The sequence below is a fragment of the Patiria miniata genome, unplaced genomic scaffold (assembly GCF_015706575.1).
Source record: "Patiria miniata isolate m_02_andy unplaced genomic scaffold, ASM1570657v1 HiC_scaffold_4, whole genome shotgun sequence".
Classification (NCBI taxonomy): domain Eukaryota; kingdom Metazoa; phylum Echinodermata; class Asteroidea; order Valvatida; family Asterinidae; genus Patiria; species Patiria miniata.
In genome coordinates this window covers 11,743,141-11,768,808 of record NW_024037071.1, presented here as the reverse complement: position 1 = coordinate 11,768,808, position 25,668 = coordinate 11,743,141, and the positions used below count along the sequence as shown (strand labels likewise).

The following is a 25,668-nucleotide window of genomic DNA, read 5'->3' as shown; positions in this document are numbered from 1 at the left end:
CGAACAAATTTAACAGGTTCATTTTTTTTTAAAGCACTAATCAATTATTTTGTTAAAGTCAAGCTGGGCTATACGAGGATTAAGCGTTAACGAAGACCTTGCCCCGCCGTGTTTGCTCCGGTGAACAGTTCCATGAATGCGTTACTTTGTTTTGCTGCAATCCTTGGGCGACAAGCTCCTTGTATACTGTGAGTAAATGCCCCTTGGATACGTTCTAGTCTCCCACAAAAACGGGAAAGGTTACCTTTTTTTCCTCTTCGGCCAACATTCGGTCTCATTGGCGTCGCCAGGATTTTTTTCTAGAGAGGGGTAAAACATATTTTCCCCATTTTGTGTGTGTATTTCTCAACAAATTCTCGATTTATCAGGTTTTTTTTTGGGGGGGGGGAGGGGGGCAAGGACATTTTGTCCCCCCCCCAAAAAAAAACCCATTAAATTTACACCACTATGACTTCGCCTCTCTTTTTCTTTTTCTTTTCTTTTCCGGGGGGAGTCCAAGCGCCCCCTTCCCCCCCCCCCTCGCGACGCCCATGTTCGGTCTGGGTTTTGACCACCGTCTGTAAAAGATTCTGGTCAGAATGTTTCATGAAACAGGTGGCGTACAAGACATGATAGCTCAGTTTGGAGAGCACCTTCCCGAGCTACGACAGCCTAAAGCGCTCGAACAGTGCGCAAAAAGGTTGTAAAATACGGACAAAATGAAACAAGCAAGAACCTGAACCGTAGTCGTAGTGACAATGTCAATGTCAACCTTATCTATAAATACAGTTTCAAGTTCAATAAATATAATTTAATTTACTTGATGTCCTGTTCTGTTGTTCCTTTTATTTATTTCATTTTCCAGAGGCCATTGTTGCCATTGTGTTGGTAGCAAAAGTTCCATTATGAACATTGTGTTGGTAGTGTTTTGGCTTGCCATAAAGAAAGACCTTTATTCTTTTCATGCATTGCTGAATATCAGAGTAATTTTTACAGACTGTGGTCAATACCCAGACCGAATGTTGGCCGAAGAGAGAAAAAATGGTAACCTTTCCCGTTCTCGTGGGAGACAAGAACGAATCCAAATTGACATTTTTTTTATTCACCCTGTATTACACCTTTCACTGCTATGAAGGTAGAGGTGGGTATTAGCCCATACTTTTTTTTTTTAGCTGCTTCCCTCAAAATATGTAGTGATCCATGGGAATCAAGGGAAAAAATACTTTAAAAATCATTTGAGACAGGTAACCCTCCTGTACATGGCCCTCAAAGTGTCATTTTGAAAATATTGTATGGTGCCCCGACTCCTTGGGCACAAATTATATGTAACTATTTGTCGGCTCCAGACTATTTTACCCCATACTGGGCTAGCCTTGAAATAAGTAAGCAAAATAGAGGAAATAAAGAAATTTCCCTAATTTTTTAATTAAGTAAATCCTTTTGTTTCACCTCTGAAGTGTAATATCATGTATGTCATTACAACTTTAACCATTGCCAATACAAATTCTTATTTTTAAAAAGAAAAAAAATCTTAGGTTTAAAACAAATGCCCATGCAGCTTTGTATGCGGAATGAAGTTACATGTACCAACAGGTCTACTTGTTTTTGTTTTGCCTGGGAATACAATGTTTTCAGCACATATAGGCCGTTGCACGTGCCCATGAAAGTGCCTCAGAAAAACATTTTTGTGGTATTATCTATAATTTAAAAAAATGCTTGAATTAACAGCTCAGGAGTAAAATTGAACCCCCAAAGAATTTTAAGATGAAAATAACAAATGTTTACACGAAATTTATCGTTTCAAGAATAGAATCTTACACTTAACAAGGTGCATACCATCTCCTGTATTTCTTATATTTTTTTGTTTTCTTGTACACTTATTTAAACCTCAACGTGGTGATATAATTGCAACATTAATTAAAACTTTATTGGAAGTACATGTGCATGTAGTTTATTTTGATGTTAGATTGTCTGAATTCCTGCAGTTAAAGTGGTAATTGCCATTGATTACCAGAACATTAATAATAAAAAATGATGAAGTTAGCATGATAGGTAACAAAACCAATGTACTTTCAATGAGCAGGACAGAGAATCAGAAATATTTACACAAAATTTACAAAGTATTATATAAGGTTATCATTTATTTCAAAAGAGATCCTGTAATACTAAATGGTGACAATAAAATGGCATTGATAACGGTTGCTTTGTCTTGCATGTTTTGTGTGTTTCTATTATTGTATTCACAAGGACAAATTTTGAAGCAGGTTCACTCTTTAAAGGTGCAGAATACCAACCTATAGTGAAAACAAATGAACATTTATCTAACATAAAACCTGCAGTATCACTGTGGGGAAATAGATTATGTATATATGTAGTACCTTTAAACGGAGTTCTAAACTGCTGCTTTAAGGCGAATCGTTGAAAGCGCGCACATCACCTCGGGTGCGGTAGTCGCCTTCCGCCAAACAAGAACTAGTTCTGGATCATCCTATAATGTTTGTGACCCTTATTTGATGTAAAATTCATTTTTTTGGTGATAACCCTATGTGAATTGAGTTAAGACAACAATTTTGTAATAAGACTTAGTTGAAATCAAGAGATAATGCCGATTTACTCGCATGGAAATGGCCCATGGATACATAAGTTAAGTAATACATGTAATACGGCCTCTTTCAGCGTCCCTAGAATGGCGTGAGGAAAAGGGCTCACGGTGAGAGACAATTTTATTGAATTTCTGCTTATAATGGTTTTCCGACACTCCTTGTGTTTGAAGGATAGCATCATATTGAACTGATATCATAGGTGTGGGTAAAGCTCAGGGGTTAGTTCAGAAAACAGCTGTAATTCTGCACTCGTGCCAGCCGGCCATGGCCATGCGATCTATTTGTGACTATCATCAGTGCGTACCGTGTACATTATACAAATATTGAATGCTTCGAGTGGTGTAGTAAAACTAGCCTCCCGAGGTGATCCATGGCCCATTCTATTTTCCCGAGGCGAAGCCGAGGGAAAATAGAATGGTCCATGGATCACCGAGGGAGGCTAGTTTTACTTCACCACGAGATAAAGCATTCAATATTTGTTTTATAACACTTCACCCACAGATTCTGCTTGATTTTAATATTTTACATTATTTAAATCTGAACACAGTTGAAATAAACTTGAATTTCAACACAAAATTGGTGGAAAATGTATTTCTCTCTTAAAAACTAACCCTTCACGAAATGTTTGAACCCAAGTCTGCGGCGCGCTCTCTTTGGAATAATACGCGCTACGCACAACGCGCAACGCGCACACCAGCATGCATTTGCACACAAATACCGCGTCGTGGAAATAGTACTTTGGTTGCTAATGGTATAGTACTTTGGTTGCTATGCGCATAGTACTTTTGGCCGTGCACAGAAAGATAGCAAAATTAGAAAGTAACATGTGACTCGCTCTCAGCCAATCAAGACATAGAATCTGTGGGTGAGGTGTTATAATTCTCATTAGGTGGGCTCGTGTTGTGTGCGCGCGTCTGTACGTGCACGTGCAATGTAGGATGGGTTGCCATATTATCGCGGTACTTATCACGTTTCTCGTTCGGAATAGAGATTCCCCACTAACCTTCCCGAATTGTCCTGTCTTGTGTGTAGTATAACTCTTCCTTTTCAAATTGATATAAAAAATTCCGACGGTGGTGTGGTTTATTCCGTGTACGATGCCTGTGAAAATAGACATGCTCGGAGTGTGCGAACGGAGGTGGACTCCCAGTATTATCGCGGTATGCGGGAAGTGGTTTTTATAATGATCTCAACTTTATTATTCATAGTTAATGTTTGACCAAAACACCCCCTGAATAAAGTCTGATATTTTCCCTGTAAGTTCAAGTTGATTAAAGACTATCTGCAGGATGATTCTAAGACCCTGCCCTTCTCCCGAAAGGAGAACACAACTCACTGAGGCAAGTCTACTGTTTGGCGATTGGGGGCGCCATTAACTTTACACGGTGTGCCGTTTTATTTTTGTTAACGCGCTGTGCTTATTTTGATCCCGTAAAAGTTTTTACGATTTCGCGGTGCAAATATCGTCCTTCGACTTCATTTTACATTTGCAGCTGAAGAATGGGAACCAGGCAATGGAACTTTCATGGACAGAGCACCATTAAAGATTTAAGTTAAAATATAGACGGTACCTTTAAGCAGACACGGTGAGGGAAAATTTGCAAGTTTTGGCAAACGTTATTATTTATTAAAAATCGTTAAAAGTCCCGAAAGACAGCATTTTTTAATCGTCCTTTTTATACAACTTGGCAAAAAGTCCTTGAATGACTGCTGAACTGGAAAAAATTGCCACTTGAAGGAGTTTTGGCAAGGCAAAAAGAGAAATTTCCCATGCCGCGATAATAGGGAGTCCGACTGACTTGTAAACAAGGGTTGTCATTTTGATTTTGGGTCAACTCGTACCCAGGTTAACTCGTACCCGAGTCAACTCGTACCCGGGTCAACTCGCACCCAGGTCAACTCGTACTCCCCTCCTTTTTTAGTTTGGAAGTACGGATGGATGGTTAACAAAACTTCCGATTTTACCCTCAAAAAACGGCGACTGAGAAATAGTAGTTACGCCGCCAGAAATACAAATAAAGTTCAAGGATTAGTTGAAGGCGGTGGTATCAATTTAGTATTTAAGACCTTTTTTTTTTTTAAAGAAAGCTGCTATTAAAAAAAAAAATTGTAATGTAAAAGTAATATTTTTCAACGTTCACTAACTCCTTTTTTGGCATCATTTATTGAATAAAAACTGCACATGGCACAAATCTCTTTGGGAAGATTGGGGGCTCTGAAAGTACAAATCTGAAGAGAAAATATATTACAGGAAACTTAAAAGAGTCACACGGACATCGTTATTTAATTTATAATGATTCTTTAATATGTTGGTCATTTTTTGTACAATTAGTTCGGTAAATGTCGTAAAAAAAACTTGTGCAGCTTAAATAAAGTTTCTGCGATAAGTTTGTAACCGGGGAGAGTGGAATTAGTTGGTTAAAAATGTGGCACTCTCCTTTTAACCGAGGGGTACCACTAAAAAATGATTTGGGTAGAGCGAATGTTTTCTGTTGTCTCACAAATATGAAATGGTTTATTTACAGTACAAATAGAGACAATATATATACAAATGATCAGGTACAGTATTTACAAAAAGAATTATAGGGATTATATGAACTTTGGGTATATCAACCGACTCTTTGTTAAGTATATAAAAACAGAACTTTGTTGGGTCTATAAAAACGACAGTCAAATAGGGAAATAGGCTAATGAAGTAGCTCCAAGGATATTATCTGAAATGCATAAAAACAATAAATGTCTAATGAATTATGGGAATTACTGTGGCATAAAATGACTGTTGCCCAAATGGAGAGTTATTTAAATGGCAATTATGCAAGAATATGAATATTTTATATACATGTAGTGTAATTTTAAATCCAAAAATAGAAATGAATTATTCACCAAGTTATGTTATAAAATGAAATAAGAATATAATACCATGCCCTAATAACAAATTCCCGAATGATCATAGCAATAGAAAACTGATAGTTTTGGGGAAATGGGAAAAGTCTATTTCAAAAGATAAATGAGAACGTAAATATTATGGCAACACTAAAATTTAAGTTGAAGTTAGCGTACATGTGTTGCTCAGAAGTTCAAATTTGTGTTTGTTTCAAAAGGAAAAATTGAAGTTCACAAAAATAAAGTACTTGATAACATTGTTTTCCGAAATGCCGAAAAATATTAAAATAGTAGGAGATTGTGTTTAAATAAATGGACGGTGTTTACCCGAAATGTTTAAAGTATAAAATAAAGTCAACAGAAAATCCTTTTTGCCATCTCATGCAAGAATTAAATAGAGACTCATTAAAATCATTCTCAAAAATACTTGCAAATCACGACGACAGATTTGTTTCAAAAGTTAATAATCAGTCGTGATTACAAGACAAATTTCCGGCCGTGTCCGTTTTGACGGCCTTAATTCCTGGCAATAAACAAACATACAAAAGACCAGAATGTTTCATACATGATGGCATAAAAAGATTCAGGCATAAAAATGTTTTAGGCATAAAAATGTTTTAGGCATAAAAATGTTAAATATCAGACAAAGGATTTACTCACCACTTGGGAGGATCTACGTTCATGCCTACTCCGTGTCCGATGTGAAAATCGACGATCAGCAGTGAAAATACAATGTAGATGTAAATATTTTACTGCTGTATAGGGAGCCTCTCTCAAAATTGTAATACAAGTGAAGAGTGTAAGCGCTCGTAAAAGATGGTCTGAATGCAACGATGTGTTGGATCGAAATCAACAATATTCCGCAGCAGGCCCTACAAGAAAACTATACCGAAACGCCCGGAATGTCAACTATTCCTCTTAAACAAAGCGCGGTGGAATGCAAAATTCGCATGCTCGCTACGCCCATCGCATAGTTGAGCAAAATTCTAGGCGGCGCGCGCTGTAAAAAAAAGTTTAGTTGGCCGCGAGAGGGCGCTAGGCAAAAAGCATGATCGCAATGGCTGCTCACATGTGAAACGACACAAACACGAAGTTACAAAAGTTATAAAATAATGCTGGAGTAAGGAACCAGTCGGGGAAAAGTAAGTACTGAAACCCGACCTGGTTACAAGTTCAACTAGAATATTATTTTGGTAACAGAAATGTAGGATTTTTAATTATTTGTTTACATTTGAGGCATCAAGGAAGTAAACACGATAAAGGAAAATGGTGGCTCGTTTCATTCAGAGATGCTCTTTGTATAAGTTTCGAGGACCAATTGGGTCCTACTAAAGCGCGTCAACAAGCGTCAACAAGCGTCAACAAGTGTTAGTAGTCGTTACGTGCGCGTCAACAAATTTTGTATAGGCCTTTGAACAATAAAAACAGCTTTATATGGTAGAAAAAGCAATAATGAACATCTTCTGCATATCAATTAAAGTTAAAATTACTTAAAAAGTGGTTTTCCAGCGCGAAATCTACGACGGGTTTTTCGGTTTAGTATTGGCCGCCATCTTGTTTGAGATCTACGTACTACGCATGCGTGGAGTGTACCATTCATGCATAGGGGTTTCTTTGTACGATACGCTTAGCGATACCTCGTTTGGTTTTTGCATTGTATGAAGCCCAGGAAGGGACAGGGTGGAATTTGTTTTTGGAGTTTGCTAATTCGTTCGCACGAATTAGTAATTCGTTCCCACGAATTAGTAATTCGTCCGCACGAATTATTAATTCGTGGGAACGAATTAGTAATTCGTTCCCACGAATTACTAATTCGTGCGAACGAATTACTAATTCGTTCCCACGAATTACTAATTCGTGCGAACGAATTACTTATTCGTGCGAACGAATAACTAATTCGTGCGAACGAATTACTAATTCGTGCGAACGAATTAGCAAACTCCAAAAAAAAATTCCACCCTGTCCCTTCCCGGGCTTCATACAATGCAAAAACCAAACAAGGTATCGCTAAGCGTATCGTATAAAGAAACCCCTATGCATGAATGGTACACTCCACGCATGCGTAGTATGTAGATCTCAAACCAGATGGCGGCCAATACTAAACCGAAAAACCCGTCGTAGATTTCGCGCTGGAAAACCACTTTTTAAGTAATTTTAACTTTAATTGATATGCAGAAGATGTTCATTATTGCTTTTTCTACCATATAAAGCTGTTTTTATTGTTCAAAGGCCTATACAAAATTTGTTGACGCGCACGTAACGACTACTAAAACTTGTTGACGCTTGTTGACGCGCTTTAGTAGGACCGGACCAATTTGTTAGTTGATCCTTGGGTGTGAAAGATTGTTTGACATTAGCAAATTGAAATTCAAGTGCAAGAGAAAGTTTTATTATCTTAAACAAAACTGAGCTAATCGGGTTTCGTCCTCGAAACTTGACATCCGATTCGATTCATCATGAACTGTGTGACAGACCATCCGATCGATCGGTTTGAGCAGCAGAAAATGGTTCATCGGAAAACCACAGGATCATCTGTAATATAAAAATAAAATAAATTGATAAAAGCATGCATACTTGGGCCGATGAGTGCGCGCACAGGCCCGGCAAAAACGATGTCACCTTGCACGGTACGTCCACGTTGACCGATGAGTGGCGCACACAGGCCCGGCAAAAACGATGTCACCGTGCACGGTACTACCACGTTGGCCGATGAGTGTGCGCGCACAGGCCCGGCAAAAACGATGTCACCGTGCACGGTACTACCACGTTGGCCGATGAGTGTGCGCGCACAGGCCCGGCAAAAACAATGTCACCGTGCACGGACGACCACGTGGACCGGCAAGTGCGCGCACGGGCCCGGCAAAAACGATGTCACCGTGCACGGACGACCACGTGGACCGGCAAGTGCGCGCACGGGCCCGGCAAAAACGATGTCACTGTGCACGGTACGACCACGTTGACCAGCCAGTGCGCGCACAGGCTCGGCACAAACGTATGAGGGGCCATCCATGTCATTGAAGCACCCTCTTTACTCGTCCATCGTCAATAAAAGTGGTTGCGCGCAACCAAACAACCAATCATGATTCAAGAATAGCAGTTGCGCGTAAGTTAAACTGGAGTACCTATTGAGGGCGCGCTGTGTCATGTGTGTTAGCGCTACCCGGGAAAAAATGGCCACTGTTCGCGGGGTACAACATGATCTTTCTCATTTTCTCGATTATTTAAAGACAAGATTTCGAAATATCTGTCGGATCGTAACAACAGGAGACGTTAGTCAGACATGGGTGGCTCAAGCAGTACAAAGGTTGGCAAAGAAGAGGATCCATTTTTGCAGCACACATGTTTAATTTTCATTGTGGGCTAGGCTCGACTTAGCCCAGACAGGGCTCTGGAGTGCTCTGAAACGTGCAAAACTAAATCAGGCACACTTTACTCACAGTTTAGCCAGCAAATTTCTCCAAAAATTCCACTGGGGCAAAGAAAATGTCCTCAGTATTTCACCAACCAAGTTTGCAGCCTCAATTCAATTTTAAAAGAAGACTTTTCTTCAGTATTGTGCACATGAGAGGGAAGTCAAGTGATTTCAAAATGGGGCTAAATACTAGCATGACTAGACTGGTACATGTCCAACCATGGTCCAACTATTTGAAAATACTGACCTCTTCATTCAGTGTCAATAGTCTGGTGGCTTGACTATGGAGAAATGTGTAGTAAATTGAGACTAGTTCCCGCTTCATGCCATATGTTTCTTAAATTCTTTTGGCATGGTTGATTGATGCAGTACTGAAGCTGTGTTGGACTGGTTGTTTTAGGTGCCAGTCTATTTTCTTGTTTTGTATGTTTTCAATACCTTAAGTTTTGGGACTCTCATACACAGTATTGAGAGTCCCAAATTTTCGGACTAGACTTAGCCCTGTTGTGCCCATTCTTGAAAATCACGCATTCTTAAGAATGTGCATGCACATTCTTAAGAATGTGCAACTGGATCCTTGCGCAATCTTCGCAAAAAATAACTCTTCCAGATTGAGCGCACATTCTTAAGAATGCGCGACAAGATAACGGTCTTGTCGATGCCGAGCACCGGCTGCGCTTGGCAAGTCTAGCTCAGTAGCTGCATCCTCGTTCACTGATTCTCAATAATTATACTGTTGCAACGCAAGGCGCTGAAAAGTAGAGTGGATATGATAAGTATCTATAGGCGTATTGATATTGGGGGGGGGGGGACCGTGAAAAAATAAGAGACATAATATTAATAATAGTAGAATTCTGATTTTTGGGATAATAAAAGCGGGGGGGGGGGGGGGGGGAACATAAGAATGAAGAATGTGAAGAATGAGAATGAATACTGCGACATCCCATAGTGCTAATGCTATTTCCCATTTAAATAGCCACCAATTTATTGTTCACACCCCACCATTACGTCGCAGAGCTGGATTCTATCTAGTCAAAAGAGCAATTTTGGCAGCTTCTGGACATCGTTTTTTTTTCGTGGCATGCATATGATACATACAGGGACTTGTAACTTGTCTAGCCTAAACAATGCACTTCCCAGACTAGTTCCCAGTCCTCGGTTATTACAAAACTTCCCATAGTGGGCAGAAAAAAGCAATGATAACAGGTTTAATTTGATTCAAAGTATCGTAGTTATAGGCCCTACGAGTACAGAAGCATAGAACATTTTCTTTCCTCTTTATATAAATTGTTTCCCTTTTAACCGCTATACATTTCATTTAACATAATTATGTCGTGCAATGTTTGTTAAGATTGGGCAAAATTCATAATTGTGCACGTGATATTCCCACCCAATCTTAAGAATGAGCGCTCATTCTTAAGAACGCGTGCTCGTTCTTAAGAATGGGCGCTCATTCTTAAGAATGCGCGCACATTCTTAAGATTGCGTGATTTTCAAGAATGGGCACAACAGCCCCACTCTACGCTATAAGTATAGCCCCATAAATGTGGCCTATTGACTGCCTCCGAATCATAGGCCACACATCCACATGTACAAAAACGTGTCGCACTTTGACAAATTTTGTTTTTTACATTTAGGCTTAGTTTGTAAGTTTTTTTTGCTTTAGTAGCATACTCACCCTCTAGGCTAATCAGAAAGTGCTGCCTTTTTCAAATGCTATTTTTCTTGAAATTTCCAGATTCATTTTCACACGTTCATGACGTTTGCGTAGACCCGTGAACGTCATGAACGTGGCGTTGTATAGTATACAACGCCACGCGCTTCCGTCGGGTAAATACAAGCGACAGCATTCTATCTTTTAATCCGCTACATATAACCATGAGTGTTGGATCTGGCATTGCCAAGAAATTTGATGTAAAGTACGGCACAATTTTGTACAACAATTTTTTTCAAAATGATCAGAAAATCAAAGACAGGCATGACACTCTGGTACCCCGAGTTTCGCATGCGCAAAACGGAAGAAGTATCACCAGTGGGTACCCGACTAACCATCTTACAAGGCAGGATGACCGTAATACCATGCAAAATTCTGCTAAATCCACTTCGAAAGTCTGCCAAATCACCCATATTGCTGTTCCATTGTGCAACTGCAAGGGTTTGTTTTAAGGATCTTTTATAAAATGAAGGTTTTTCAAACCAAATGTGCCATATTTCTTTCCAATCTTTTTCATTTTCCTTCATCTTCATAATTCTGCCGAAAAAAAGATTCTGCTGATTTTCTGTACAACTCATTTTTGTATGCAAATATTCTGTCAAATGTAGCCGAAATTCGGCTAAAATGGTCACTCAATTTTAGTAACCACGGATAACAATAGAGTGTTTTTATTATAGACTGAAGCGTGGCTATGTATATAGCCACGTTCACGGGTCTTACGTTTGCGTATCAAAATTTCAACATGAAATTTCACAAAGATTAGTCATCTGAAAAAGGCAGCACTTTCTGATTAGCCTATAAAGATGTAAAAAAGTAAAACTGCTGCAAACTGCTTACTGACTGGATGGACCTGAAATATATAAATCTTAAAATTAATGTGGCCTGACGTTGCGAACTTAGCAAGTTCTTCTTCAGAGGCTAAAACAGAAATGACAGAGGTACATACATTAACATGGGGTGCACACAAACATGCAGGGCTGAAAGAAGAAACACAAAAGGAGGATTAAGTGGGAAAGGTGTAGAAAGATGCAGGGGAGGGTGGATGAGAGAACAAAGAAACAAAGGGAGATGGCAAACCACAAGGGGTCTGGTGTGAACAGGGGAGGGACCAGAAAGGGGAAGGATCAAAGGTCACAGGGAGTGGGAACCGACAAAAGAGTGTGAGAGTGAAGGGATGATGGGGGGGGGGGGGGGGGGGGGGGGGGACAGTATGGAGGTGGAAAGGGATGAAAGATGGGGGAAGATGGGTAAACACAAACAAGGAAGACCAGATGGATTATCTGTAACAGAAGACAATGGAGGAAAAAAAGGATTAATCATTTCCAAGTTGGATGTTGAGACCATGTGGTTGAATAGTTCGAAGACGATTCATCCACACTTTCTCTCTGCTGAGGCGAACTGAGTCCTTGCAATGGCCAAGAGATTAAATGCCCTGCAAAATCATATCAGAAATGGAGTGGTTAGGCAGGTTGAAGTGATGACCAACAGGGGTGTCTAGTTTCTTGGTGTTGACCGTTGACCGGTGGGCATAGAAACGCTTCTTGAGCGTATTCTTAGTCTCACCTACATACTGCACTCCACAGACCCTGCAAGAAATGAGATATATGACAATAGTGGTGTTACAAGTGATGTTACCAATGGTTCTGTGGGTAGTGACAGAAGAGTGGCCAGAAAAGGAGTCAGACTCCTGGATATGAATCTGGCAGACAACGGTCTACGTACAACTATAAGAGACTCAACACAAATATATGCCGCAAAGTCCAATTTCTAAAAGTTACCACTAGTTTGCCTCACCTCTCCTGAGTCCCCAACAAAAGTTGTTAAAAATCACGCTAAATCAAGTACCTATGCCTAGCTCTACTTAGTGGTGCGCTGTACTATGGTACCTATCCATACCACTAATCATCTGTAGCAGTACGGTGTACGGATGGGTACCGTAATACAGCGCTCCACTTAGTAGAGCTACCAAGTACCATGCCTACTGTCTTCTTTACATCTCAAAAGTCAAGATGAAATAATGGTGCTACGATGATACTCCAGCTCATTTCATTGCAAGGTGACAAAATCCGTGAAATGTGACCAGTGTGACGATGTGATGATGACGTCGGTTAAAAGCATTTTGTGGTGTGCAGATCAGACAATGCAGCAAGGACTGTTTCATGACAATCAAAAATGTATACTGGGATTGCAATGCACATGTATGTGTGCATGTACATGTACGATGACCACACATGTAGTACAGTGTCCTTCCAATGTTTTTGAATGACAAACACACAGGAAACAAATTTTTGGGGCTCGAATTTATTGTTGAAAAAGTGACATCCGTGTACGGAATTATTTTCTTGATACAAGTTACAACGTTAATCTCAGTGAATAACTAGTAGGTTTATTTAGGTTTAGGCAGATAAGAAATTTCTTATTTTGTTTTTTTATCAACATGACAACATTTTTCTAAATTTTTATTGCCGGAGTCTAACTATCACGACTAATATAATAAGTATGTTACATGTAGATACATGCAAATACAATTTAACTTATGTCATGTTTTGCAGTGCTGAATCCCTGAAAAGGCAGGTCAACCGTGCCAGGTCAACCCTAATTACTGCCAATGAAGCGGATGAATTCATCACACATCTTGATGAGTTTCTTGAAGAAACCCGTAATCTTCTCCGCAATCCTCCAGGTACATGAAGAAATTTAAATGTTTGCATATTGGAAAGATACTAAGACCAAGTAGGTTGCAGTAGTACCATGTGGAAACTTTCTTTGTGAGATTGTTTGGCTCTCAAAACTAAAAATTTCCAGTTTTATCAGTGGTACGTTTCGGCCATAGTGAATAATCTTAATGGTGACGTCCTGTGCAAGTTGTATATGATGACTGCGTCATGCGCACGGTACGTAAATAAAAGATGACATAATAAGGAGTGTGTCACCTGTAATTGAAAATTGCAATTTAATTGTTGAAATACTATAATCGTGGGTCAATATCATTGGAAAGCTCAAAACAAATTCAATGGAAGAAAATTATCAATTCAATTTGGAAATTATTTTTCAAGGCGCCATTCACTGAAAGGACCAAGAAGTTGCAAAGAAGTTTTATTCCCGTTTATTTTTAATTGAAAGTGCAGTAAAAACCTTACACTTATTCACTGTAATTGACTATAAAATACCAATGAAAAATTAAGTCCCAAATTAGTTATAACTGATTTGACAAGAAAATCTGGTTACAGGATTACTGTTTCTTACATGACATTTTTTCCAAAAATCTTTTGTTGTTGTTGACAGCACCCTGTTCATATGCAGCACCTAAAGTGCTGACAGGTACGTCATCATCAAAGAGCAGTTAAGCTTCTTAACCCAAATTGGACTTCCAGCAACAACCATGGCGGAAGCATTGGGTGTGTCAGAAAGTACCATCAGAAGACGACTTAGGTAGGTTATCATCTTCATCAGTAACAGTCTTGACTCAGTCATGGAACACACAAAACCTTTGTTTGTCTCTGTCTGTCTGTCCGGACGTCTGTCTGTCAAGATGTCTGTCTGTCTGTTTGTTGGAGTGTTTGTTTGTTTGTTTGTGTGTGTGTGTATTCTTTCCGTAAGTGCTCAACACTCAAACACTCAGGGGATGTAAAATACAGGGCAAAACAGTGCACATAATTATGTAGGCACCAGTCTAGTTCTTTTTCTGGTCATTAGTTTGTGTAATTGTTGAGCATTCAAACATGTTTTGACACCGTCATTTTTATTTGAAATAATGGCTACATTAATACCGGTACATGTACATCAGTTGTGTGTTGTTGACGGGTCCCGAGGGTAAAACACAAAGCCGTTGCGGCTGGCCGAGACTGAGACCAAGACTGATACTTGCAATTTGGAGATTAAAACCAGCTCTTCTAGATGAGAACGAGACAGAGAGCAAGACATAAAACAAAGGTCTAGAGATGAGACAGACAATGCAAGTTTCAAGACCAAGACCAGGTCTAGAGACCCACAAAACTGATTATGAGTTTTAGATGACCCAAAAGACACTCATCATTTATCAGTCCCAATTACACTTACAGGTGCCTTTATCCTTATAATCTTTCAAGGGCGGATCCAGGGGGGGGGGGGGCCAAAGGGGGCCATGGCCCCCCCAAAACGAAACCAATTTTTAAATTTTTTTATGTGACATCGCAATAAAGGCAGGCAATGAGTACACCACCATCTTTTCCTCCCAAAAAACATTGGTTAAAGTGGTCAGAAATTGCCTCCCCGGTGTCATTCTCTCTCGAGCCTCCGCACGGGCCGTTCGGCTCTCTCTGTCTTCCGGGGCCGTCCCGGGCGGGCCCGCTCTTGCCCGCCCGGCGCCCTCGCCCTCTTACTCCCCTCGTTTCAATCCCGCGGTCCGCTGGGTCCCCCCGGGGAGGGGGCCCGCCTCGGTCCGCCGCCCGGCGGGCTGCTGCCCGCCGCCCGTTCCGCCGCCGGGGCTGCGGCTCGGCGCCCCGCCTGCTGCCGCCCGCCGCGGGAGTGCGGCGGGCGTGATCGGTGGTCCCGCCCGGCGGTCGAGGTGCGAGGGGGCCTGGGCTCCCCGACTCTCGTCCGCCCGCGCGGGCCGTCTGATTGCCATGGGTTCCGGGACCCGGCGGGATGTCGGGGCGGACCCGCCCCACGCGGGCGGGCATGATTAAACCATCAACTCTGAGTGATTTTCATTCCTGAAATATCTTTTGAGGATTATTTTTATAAAAAAGTATACTTTTAATGATAAATTCAGCTGTGAGATGTCCATCAGCACCTCAGAACCAAATCCACGGTACAAGAGAGCATCACAGCCAGCAATATCCTACATTAGAACATCCTAAATATGAACAAAATGAATGCTCTGTACGACTTTAGAATTTTGGATCATTATTAAGGGAATAAATGTGTGCTTCGGAGGTTTTTATCACTCTGTTTAAGACCACTTAGAGTCTGGGTGCTGATAATTACCCGAGCCGGAGGCGAGGGTAATTATCAGCACCCAGACTCTAAGTGGTCTTAAACAGAGTGATAAATACCGACGGAGCACATATTTATTCCCATTCATAAATACCTTTTTGGTAAGAAAAAATCATATAATTCGTTCAAAACATCCCGATTTTGTTCAACAAATTCACTTTATGCTTTTTGAAACATCCCTCTTGCAAAATAATGAAGTGTTCAGCTGGCGAGTAAGATGTAAACAACCCTTTTATGGAGATTGACGCGCGCGTATCATGTTCTGCGCGATGTCGCGCAGAACGCACCTGGCGCGTTGCGTTTTGAATTTAGAACTATAAAATTCTGACTCCCTGGTAGTGTTGCGCATGCCTACGTGAGGATTGTGAACGTTCAACCAATGAAACGATAAGAGGCACTGGATTTTTAGGAGTCCACATTTTATTGTGACACTGGAAAAGTGTTTAAGACCAGCTAGCCATGTCTTTATCATCCGTTTAAGACCGGCCACGTGACGGGCTCTCGACCAATAGGAATAGCTTAACTGTCTGAGGTATTTATGAATAATCTGTAAAAGGGCCACTGTCTCATACATGCTTGTTTGTAACTAAGTTCGGGGAAAGAACCATTAGTCGACTAGTGGTTGATTTGTGACGTACCTTACGCCTGCGCACTGATAGCCACGTGCGAACGTCTCTATAGTCAAACGCTGGTCAAAATGTCGTCGCAAAACTTCTGGATCCTGGCTCTCTGCTTGCGTTATGAATGCGCGCGGCTATTGGTTACCAGTGAAGCAACCAACCCCAGTAGGTTGGTTCCAAATAGTCGACTAGCGTAGTCAACCACCGTCGACTAGACAGAGTTTGAGCAAACGTTAGTTAACCATTGGTCAACTATAGTCCTTGGGCGAACTTAGCCCTTGTGAGCACAACTTAGATTTCTTTATAAACCATTGTATAAAAAAATGAGTTTCTGTTAGATGATAAATATTTTTAGTTTTTTTCTCTTTTTTTTGTCATGTACTCAGTGAGTTTGAAATAAAACTTGGCAGCTATTGTGACCTGAGTGATGATGCCCTGGATATGACTCTTAGAGAGGTGATTGGGCATAACAAGAATGTTGGCTCCGAGGGGGCCAGAGACAGGCTAAAGTCAAGAGGGATTAAAGTGCAGAGGCAGAGGGTCCGAGATGCCATGGAGAGGGTTGACCCAGCTGGAGTTGCACTTCGAGCCCTTCACCCGAGGCTTGAGAGAAGTGTATATAATGTTGCTGGGCCAAACTCACTATGGCATATTGATGGGAACCACAAACTTATCAGGTAACTATTTCTAGGGCTTTTATTTGAACACTTGGTCGGTGTGGATTTAAGTCATTTACACTGATTTTCCATTTCATAAACTTTTGGCTTCCTTGAATCCGACATAAATACATTTCTTTTGCTTTATAGCGGTACACCAGTACATCATGTCATACTTTTCCAAGGCCACAGGTGGTTTTTTTTTTTTTTTAAATCATTCGAAATTATAGATTAAAATTATACTATTGTTTGCCAATTTGGAGCAATTTTTTTCTGCTTCAAATGGTATTTATAAATAGTTAACCCGTTAAGGACGAGTTGTATATTACTGGCAACAAAGTGGCCTTTGTCAGCTACCATCTGTGGGGCGAATGCAGCACATTCCCCGCAAAAACACCGGTACCATGCATACCAGTGGGGATTAGTGGTTTGCTGCATTCTGCGGTTTTTCATCATTTGCCATGCAGTGTTGTAGTCGAGATCTGAAAGCTCGAGACCAAGACCGAGACCTGATGACCGAGACTTTAGGATCCAAAACCGAGACCGAGACCTTATGGGGGAGACCAAGACCGTGACCTTGAACTAATTAGCATATTTAATGATAAATTCATTAAATAACGACACAATGTAATTTTTTTTTTGAATCATGAAAGAATTCGAATGCCAATCGATACTGCTATCTATAAAAAATGTTTGTATTCATGCACGCGCATTGTTATACCCATATACCTTTTGAGAGTTTGCATCACTAAAAATGCGCTAACACGTATGTAACAGACTATTTGGTTTTACTTCTCCAAATCGATACTGCCATCCGTTGAAACTTTCAAGAGCCTATACAGATAAGGTCTGATCATATATTTATGGCTTGTTTGCTCAAGACTTTTGCTCTGAGATCGAGACCTAGACCGAGTGCTTTGAGTTGAGACCTTGAAATTGTCTAGACCTTTAAAAATTGGTCTTGAGACCGGTCTTGATACCAAGACCTGCGTCTAGACCTACAACACTGTTGCCGTGTTCCGACCTGAAGGGGTCAAAATTATGTATCAAGTGGTATTAAACAGTTAATATAAAACTGGTTGAAGTCAAATCTAAACTCTGCTTTTAACTCAATTTAACCAAGAAACCGGGATGCTCAAAAACCCACATACCCAAATGGACAGGGTGGACCTGAATGTGAATTGGCTGGTGTTAATGTCGGCTGGTGGTGGTCCTGAATGTGAATTGGCTGGTGTTAATGTCGGCTGGTGGTGGACCTGAATGTGAATTGGCTGGTGTTAATGTCGGCTGGTGGTGGACCTGAATGTGAATTGGCTGGTGTTAATGTCGGCTGGTGGTGGACCTGAATGTGGGATTGCCCATAAGGGAATTCAAAATATGGTCAATGCATAGTAATACAGTTCTCAGAAATGTTGAAGAACCGTTCCTTTTAAATTAGTTCAAATAGATATTTGATCAATTTGAGTGATATTTGATACTGAATGGCCTTTTCTTCAGTTTCACCAAATTTAGTCATCTGTTTTCTAACAACTGCGTTCCCCTCTGGCAACAAACCTTTAGTGCCTGACTTGTTTACCAGAAACAGATGCACATAATAGCCAAACAAATACATGCTTTGTTGCTTTTTAGAAATATTATATTTGCTGGTCTTAACATTTTGTGGAGGTGGATGTTGATACAGGATGTCATCTACTAATATGAAGACTTTGATGTATCCTTTCTTAAAAATCATGTTTTGCAAGTCTTAATACTGATAATGCAGCAGACTTACCGTAATTTCCTGCGGATAAGGCGCACGGCGGATAAGCCGCAGGTCCCTAAAATCACCCAAAAAAATTCAAACGCCAACAGATAAGGCGCACCGCCGCATAAGACGCATGTTTGACTGCACACAAAAGAACACCAGGCGTCACCCAGTGTCGGTATATCGCCACAAAGGGGCCATTGTGTTGCCTTAGAACGATCACACTATTCGGAGGATGAATTAAACCGTAACCACATTGGCTGGTCACATGAAGAGCCAGGAAGAAAAGACCAATGTAAATTGATACCCACCTTCATCCATTCAGCCAACGCGCGCTGTGCATACTTGCTTGCGGTTTTCGATCCTGGCCTTCCTTGGCCTTTTGATAATGCAGTGCGGCCCAATCAGCGGCAAGAAACGATGGTCCACGCGCTGTCTGAAGATATTGCAACACGCACGCTGGATCAGATTCGTAGACTTGCCCAGTCCCTCCGAGCCAGATGTTGCGCCCTCTACCGGCGACTAATACAAAAACTAGCGTCGCCTATATGTATATACCATACGAAAATAATCCCGTCACACCGGGGGAGACGTAACAAAAAAAATTTATTATATTTTTAAAAAATTGTTGTTATTTTTTTTTGTATTTAAAGTTCTTTTCCTTTATTTTAAACCTATAATTTGTTAATCACGTTCATAAGATATTTGTTTAATACATCGCTTCTCTTAGTGTTAGTTTTGTTTACAAGATCATTAAACTTATTTGATATCTTACTAATAAAATAAACGAAACAGACACATGAACCATCTCTTTTCTCGTTTGGTCGTCCTGATAAGGACGGTTTGTTTTGTTGGACTCTTCAAAGTTTATATGAAGCTATATGTCAGGTTGCTGGTGGAAAGAATACGCCGAATTTCATCCTTATCTTCAGGCTTGCAGAAAAAACCAACCGCACACCTTTGAGCAACACCAAAACGCGGTGAATGGAGGAACCTTGTTGACTTCGGTTTCAAAATGATGCCGATTGTCATGCTGACGGACAAGTTGGGGTGGTCGAATATTTTTGACAAAATCTTCGCTGAATCTCTCTTCAAGCTTGCCCTCTTGACGCCGTCGCCATCTACAACTGAAACTGCATAGCAGTCTCGAAGATTGTGCTTGTCTCGACGAAGTCTGTACTTTCCTCCAACGACTAAGCTATCTTTGCCATAATGTGGCATACCGACTGCAAGAACATTTTGAATTATCGTCTTCATTGTCGCTCTGTGTTATAAATCAAGCAACAGGAAATTATGTGTTTAAATACCATCGCCAGGGATCCAAAGGAGGATTCTACCAACAATTCTATTGTTTGCAGTGTAACCAATCAGGTGCATCCTCGCTGCTCCTTGCGTTGTGGTTGGTTTATGTTTATTAACCAATAAGGGGCATCCTCGGTGTTTATTGCGTTGTGGTTGGTCATTTTTTCCAACAAGACAAGCTTCCAGGATCCTCCAATTCTAAATAAAAAGGCCGGATATGAAAAGGTGGCTACCTTTTTTTCAAAAAGTTATCTTTGCTGTAAAGTACAAGTTAGTTAAGAAATGGCTTCACGAAGAGCGAGCTACACGGCTGAGTTCAAGCTTATAGCGGTTAAGTACGCCGAACAACACGGCAATCGGGCAGCTGGGCGGGAGCACGGCGTAGACGAATCCATGGTGCGAAAGTGGAGAAGGAGCAGAACGGCATTGGAAAAAACACCGCGGAACAAGAGGGCCAACCGTATCGGCATAACCAAGTTCCCTGACCTGGAGACTCAGTTGACACAGTTTGTCAAAGATCGGAGAAACGGTGGGAGGGCCGTAACCACTGTAATGATTAGACGGCAGGCCAGGCACTTTGCCAAGGAGCGGGGTTTGGTGGACTTTGTCGGTGGCCCGAGTTGGTGCCATCGCTTCATGAAACGGGCTGGTCTGTCCATCCGGACCCGCACTACCGTGGGGCAGAAAACTCCAGATGACTGGGAGGAGAAAATGACCAGCTTCAACCTCTTCACCGACCGCCATATCAAGCGACTTAATCTCAGCGATGACAAGATCATCAACATGGACGAGGTGCCGATGACTTTTGACGCCCCGATGACACGGACAGCAACCACCAAAGGTGACAAGACGGTCACCATCACAACAACTGGCCACGAAAAGACCAGTTTCACGGCGGTACTGGCCTGCACTGCAAGCGGGAAGAAGTTGAAACCGATGCTCATCTTCAAACGGATGACCCTCCCAAAGGAGAAGCTGCCATCCGGTGTTGTCATCATGTGCAACAAGAAAGGTAAGTTTATATTAATCCGAATTTATCATAATTCACAAGTGCAAATGAAACTCAAACTCACGTCCGTTGTATTATTGTTTTATTGCCAAAACATTGGCGCTTGAAACTCATTTTTGGATGACGAAATGCTTTATCTCCCGATCCCCAAAACAATCAGTTTTTATTAATGACAAGTTTATCGTCCGTTGTATTATTGTTTAATTGCCAAAACATTGGCGCTTGAAACTCATTTTTGGATGACGAAATGCTTTATCTCCCGATCCCCAAAACAATCGGTTTTTATTAATGACAAGTTTATCGTCCGTTGTATTATTGTTTTATTGCCAAAACATTGGCGCTTGAAACTCATTTTTGGATGACGAAGTGCTTTATCTCCCGATTTCCAAAACAATCAGTTTTTATTAATGACAAGTTTATCATTGTTATTATTTATTCTTTCCTTCTCTTTATTTTTTTCTTTATGCAGGGTGGATGAACACCGATGTCATGCAGCACTGGGTCGAGCGCTGCTTCAAGGCAAGACCAGCAGCGTTCTTCGACAAGAAGTCCCTTCTCGTCCTAGACTCCATGACGGCTCACAAAGACGAAGGTGTTCGGGATATCCTGAAGACGCAGCATGACACCATCTTGGCCGTCATTCCCGGCGGAATGACGAAGAAGCTGCAGCCACTGGACATCAGCGTCAACAAGGTCTTCAAGAGCCACATCCGGGAAGAGTGGGAGGAGTGGATGTCCCAAGGAATCCACTCCTACACTGAGACGGGGAGAATGCGATGGGCAACCTTCGCTGATGTCTGCGGTTGGGTCTTGCGGGCATGGGCTGCTGTTAAACCTTCCACTATCATCAACGGCTTCAGGAAGGCGAACATCATCCCAGGTGACGACATCGCGGAGGAAGAGACGGCCGATCGTCGGGCAACAGACCTCGACGACGAGTTGCTGGCTATGTTTCATAGCGACAGCGAGGATGACGACTTTGACGGCTTTCCAGACGTCTAGACAACCAAGAAAAACCAACCGGCTCTTTTCAGAGCCACCACATCATCAAAAAAGAGATTGATATCGTGCTGTCTGAATAAAGTAACAAATAAAATGTTCAAAGGGTCAAAAAAGGTTTCCCAAATCATAAGAAAAGTCCCAACAAATCCAGAAACATAAATCTTATCATAATATTATTCTAAATATATAAATTTCTTAAAACAAATCTCCTATTACCATATTTAAAATAAAAATCCTGACCTACTATTATAATAAGATAATACAAATTCCCATAATACTTTTTAAAACAAACGTCTAAAAAGAGGCAATTAATAAATAAACGATTTGAACGTTTAATGAAACAAACGAAAGTGCAACAAATAAACATTAGTACTTCAAATTATCCTAAGTCTAAAGCAGACTTTGAAGATATCCTGTACAAAAAACACCCTCAACGTTCACACAATAGAACTTGAGTGAATGCGATTTCCAAACGTTTAAGTAATTCTGATTGCAGCATTTTCAGAATAAGAAACGGCCACAAAGAAATACGTTTGTATGACGGCATTGTTGGAACGAAAGCACGATCACTAAGGGGGATCAACGCATTGCGGCATTGTTGGAATGAAAGCACGATCATGGGGGATCAACACATCGCGGCATTGTTGGAATGAAAATACGGTCACAATGTCTGGAGAGTTGAGTCTTGGCTGACCGCATTATTGATTGCGGCATTGAAAGAATTCTTCACACAAAGACCGTCACTTTGAACTCAAGCGACACCAGATAAGGCGCACCTGTAGATAAGGCGCAGCGATGTTTTTGTGGTCTAGAAAGTCAGATAAGACGCGTCTTATCCGCAGGAAATTACGGTATCTTTAGCAATAACCACTCTTTACTTTAACTAGTAATGTAATGTATATAAATGTATGATTTTAATTCTTAAAAAACCAGCAACTCTACACTCTTCCTCCCAAAATTACAAACAAAAACAGTAGTACAGGCAAACACCAGCATTCCTGTATATTAAAGGTATTTGTTGTCAGAAAACCCTGTTTACACTCTATTGCTGATAAGTTAAACTTAAAAAATGACATTTTTTTTATTTCAGATATCGCATAATTATTCATGGATGCATTGATGGCAGCTCCAGACTGTTAGTATTTCTCAAAGCCTCTTCAAACAACCTTGCTGCCACTGTTCTTGAGAATTTTGTAAAGGCTGCAGGAGAATATGGTGAGTTTGTTTTAGCGTTATTTGAATTCCCCTTTTTCAAATTAAAGTGCAAATTTGTGTCCCACGAAACAAGTGTAACAGATAAAAACTGTCATTGGAGAAAACTCAACTTGTTGCTCAAGCATGGACTTTTTGATGGCACCAATTGTAGGTTATTCCTCGTACATGTATGTCACTAATTTGGTTTTTAATTGAGGTGATGAAAAATTGCAGCATTTGTTGGCCAAGTAATGTTTAAAGTGTTGTATGGTTTACCTGCAGACGATATTTGTAATAAAGTTGCGCCAGTCCTTATATGTATTTTTTCCATAGATATGTAAGAGGTCACTTTTTCTATTTTATGTCATGGGCTCAAAATAGCCCAGATTGGACTCCGTCCGCTGTATACACACTGTATACTCACCAGACGGAGTCCAGAATATGAAGGGCTCAGAACAGGGTGAAAAAAAACTGCAATCACTATTTTAGATAATTTTACCTTAATTGTCAGTCAAGCCACTTTATGTCCTAGTAATGTGTTGTTACCTATGCATCCGAGGTTTAGGAATGCCTCAATTCATGTTGATTGACATTAATCAGGAAAATAAACTCAAACGCAACTTTAGATTAGTACATTTCTTTAGACTCTTTTCATCCATTGTCATCGATAGTGGGTACGCGTCCATGCTTCCTAGACATTTAGTGTGCACGCATGTTCCTGTGCTGCACGATGATCTTTTTTTGTTTTCAATCCTGGGATTTCCTAAAAGAAAACACCAGTAGGTAAAACCAAAGTGGAACCTAATTAAACATGCATGCTACTAGTAATAAAGTTTCATTTGTACTGCCCATCTGGCTCTCATGTTTGTGGGCACTGCATATTCACGCCATAGTTCATGAAGTTGCGTGTGTAAATGCAGTCACCCAGGAAGATGCTGCGTGTATGTCCGTATGTTCGGATGCACATGCACTTCTGACTAGAAACAGCTAACAAGTGCACATAAAACAATATAATGTAACGTTATGTCTGTCAGCATGACATATGGAACTCCTTAACTTTTTTGGCTGCATAAATCTGGGCTTTAAGATTATATGAGCGTGAAATAAGCTCTCAGATTAGAGAATTCACGTTCTAAACGTCAGTTGTAATGCAATGAAGACATCTGTCCAATCTGGGCTAGGCTCATTAGTGCCTCATGTCTTCAATTTATACATGTAGTTAATGAAAGACTCGACAAACTTTCTTGCAATCACCACTAAACGGGGAGCATAAATCCTCACCTAGTGCCATCCTAAAGATCATTCATTGCAAACAATCTCTGCCAAACTTTCAGAAATGCAAATGTGCTGAAATAGGTGAACCAGTCTTGCAAGTTGTGTATTTGTAAAGATACTGATTTGTAACTTGTGCTTTATGTGCTTTTTTGTTTACCTAATAAGGCATGCCATCGCGTGTGAGGATGGATCAGGGAGTGGAAAATGGAGATGTCTCCCTCATCATGGAGTTGATGCGTGGATTTGGAAGGGGAAGTGCCATCCGTGGAAGAAGTTGCCATAACCAGCGGATTGAGAGAGCCTGGGTCGATGTTTGGAATGGGGTGACCAATGTGTATCACACACTCTTTGCCTTCCTTGAATCAAGGCAACTTCTTGGTGCGTACAGTATCACTTATCAGTTGAGACCAGACCATGTCAAATTTGGACAGAGTTGCTGTAATAACTTGATCAATAACTTCACCACTCAAGTCCCACATGAGTCACATGATGGCTTATTAAACTCAGCTTGACTCCAGTCCCTCATCAAAAGACTCTGTCCAAGCAAAGATGAAATTAACATCAAACCTTTACGCTGCAAAATTTGTGTTGAAACAGTACAGCACAGCAGCATTTGAATTATCCGAAATGATTTTCTATAGTGCAGTTTGAATTTGATGGCCTATGCTTCTTAGAATTAGGTGAAACCGCTGATTTGATCTATTGTCTTTGTATAGTGTTTAAATATTTGTGACTCAATTAAGAGTCAACCTTCTTGATCTAACAACTCCACTCAACTCACTTTCTTAAACAACTCAACGTGGCTTGTAACAAAACTCAGTGACTCGTTACAACGCCGAGTCTCAAGTTTATCATATTGTTATGAATCTTGAACAACATGTTGTTCAGGTGAATCCATCTAACACATTCAGTTAAGTCTCCTTGCAGAGCATGAAGTAAATTCATCTCTAAATGAGTCCAACGTGGATGTCATTTTTTACCCCTCAGCCGAGAGGCTCGAGGGGTATTGTCATCGCCTAGGGCGTCCGTCCGTCCGGATGTATGTATGTCTGTCCGTCCGTCCGTCCGTCCGTCCGTCCGGGCAGCTTAGTTTCCGGATGATAACTTGAGTTAGAAATGTTGTTTGGGGTTGTAACTTCGGTAGGGGGTTGCCCTTGGGAGTAGGCAAGTTGGGATTGGTTTTGAGGTCAAAAGGTCAAAGGTCAAGGTCACCGTGGTGAGTTAAATGTAAATGGTTTCCGGATGATAACTTGAGTTAGAAATGAGATTTTGGTGTCTAACTTTGGTAGGGGGTTGCC

The 25,668-nt window shown here is 40.9% G+C and overlaps 1 protein-coding gene across 1 annotated transcript; it reads left to right on the top strand.

Annotated features, from left to right (window-relative positions):
* The first annotated feature begins 6,476 nt into the window (after positions 1 to 6,476).
* Positions 6,477 to 25,325, top strand: LOC119739983. Its single transcript, XM_038215158.1, has 6 exons — positions 6,477 to 6,607; positions 13,144 to 13,274; positions 13,877 to 14,023; positions 16,575 to 16,865; positions 22,992 to 23,116; positions 24,536 to 25,325. Exons 3-6 carry the CDS (start codon positions 13,974 to 13,976, stop codon positions 24,880 to 24,882), a joined length of 813 nt encoding a protein of 270 aa, XP_038071086.1. The 5' UTR covers positions 6,477 to 6,607; positions 13,144 to 13,274; positions 13,877 to 13,973; the 3' UTR covers positions 24,883 to 25,325.
* Positions 25,326 to 25,668: the final 343 nt, after the last annotated feature.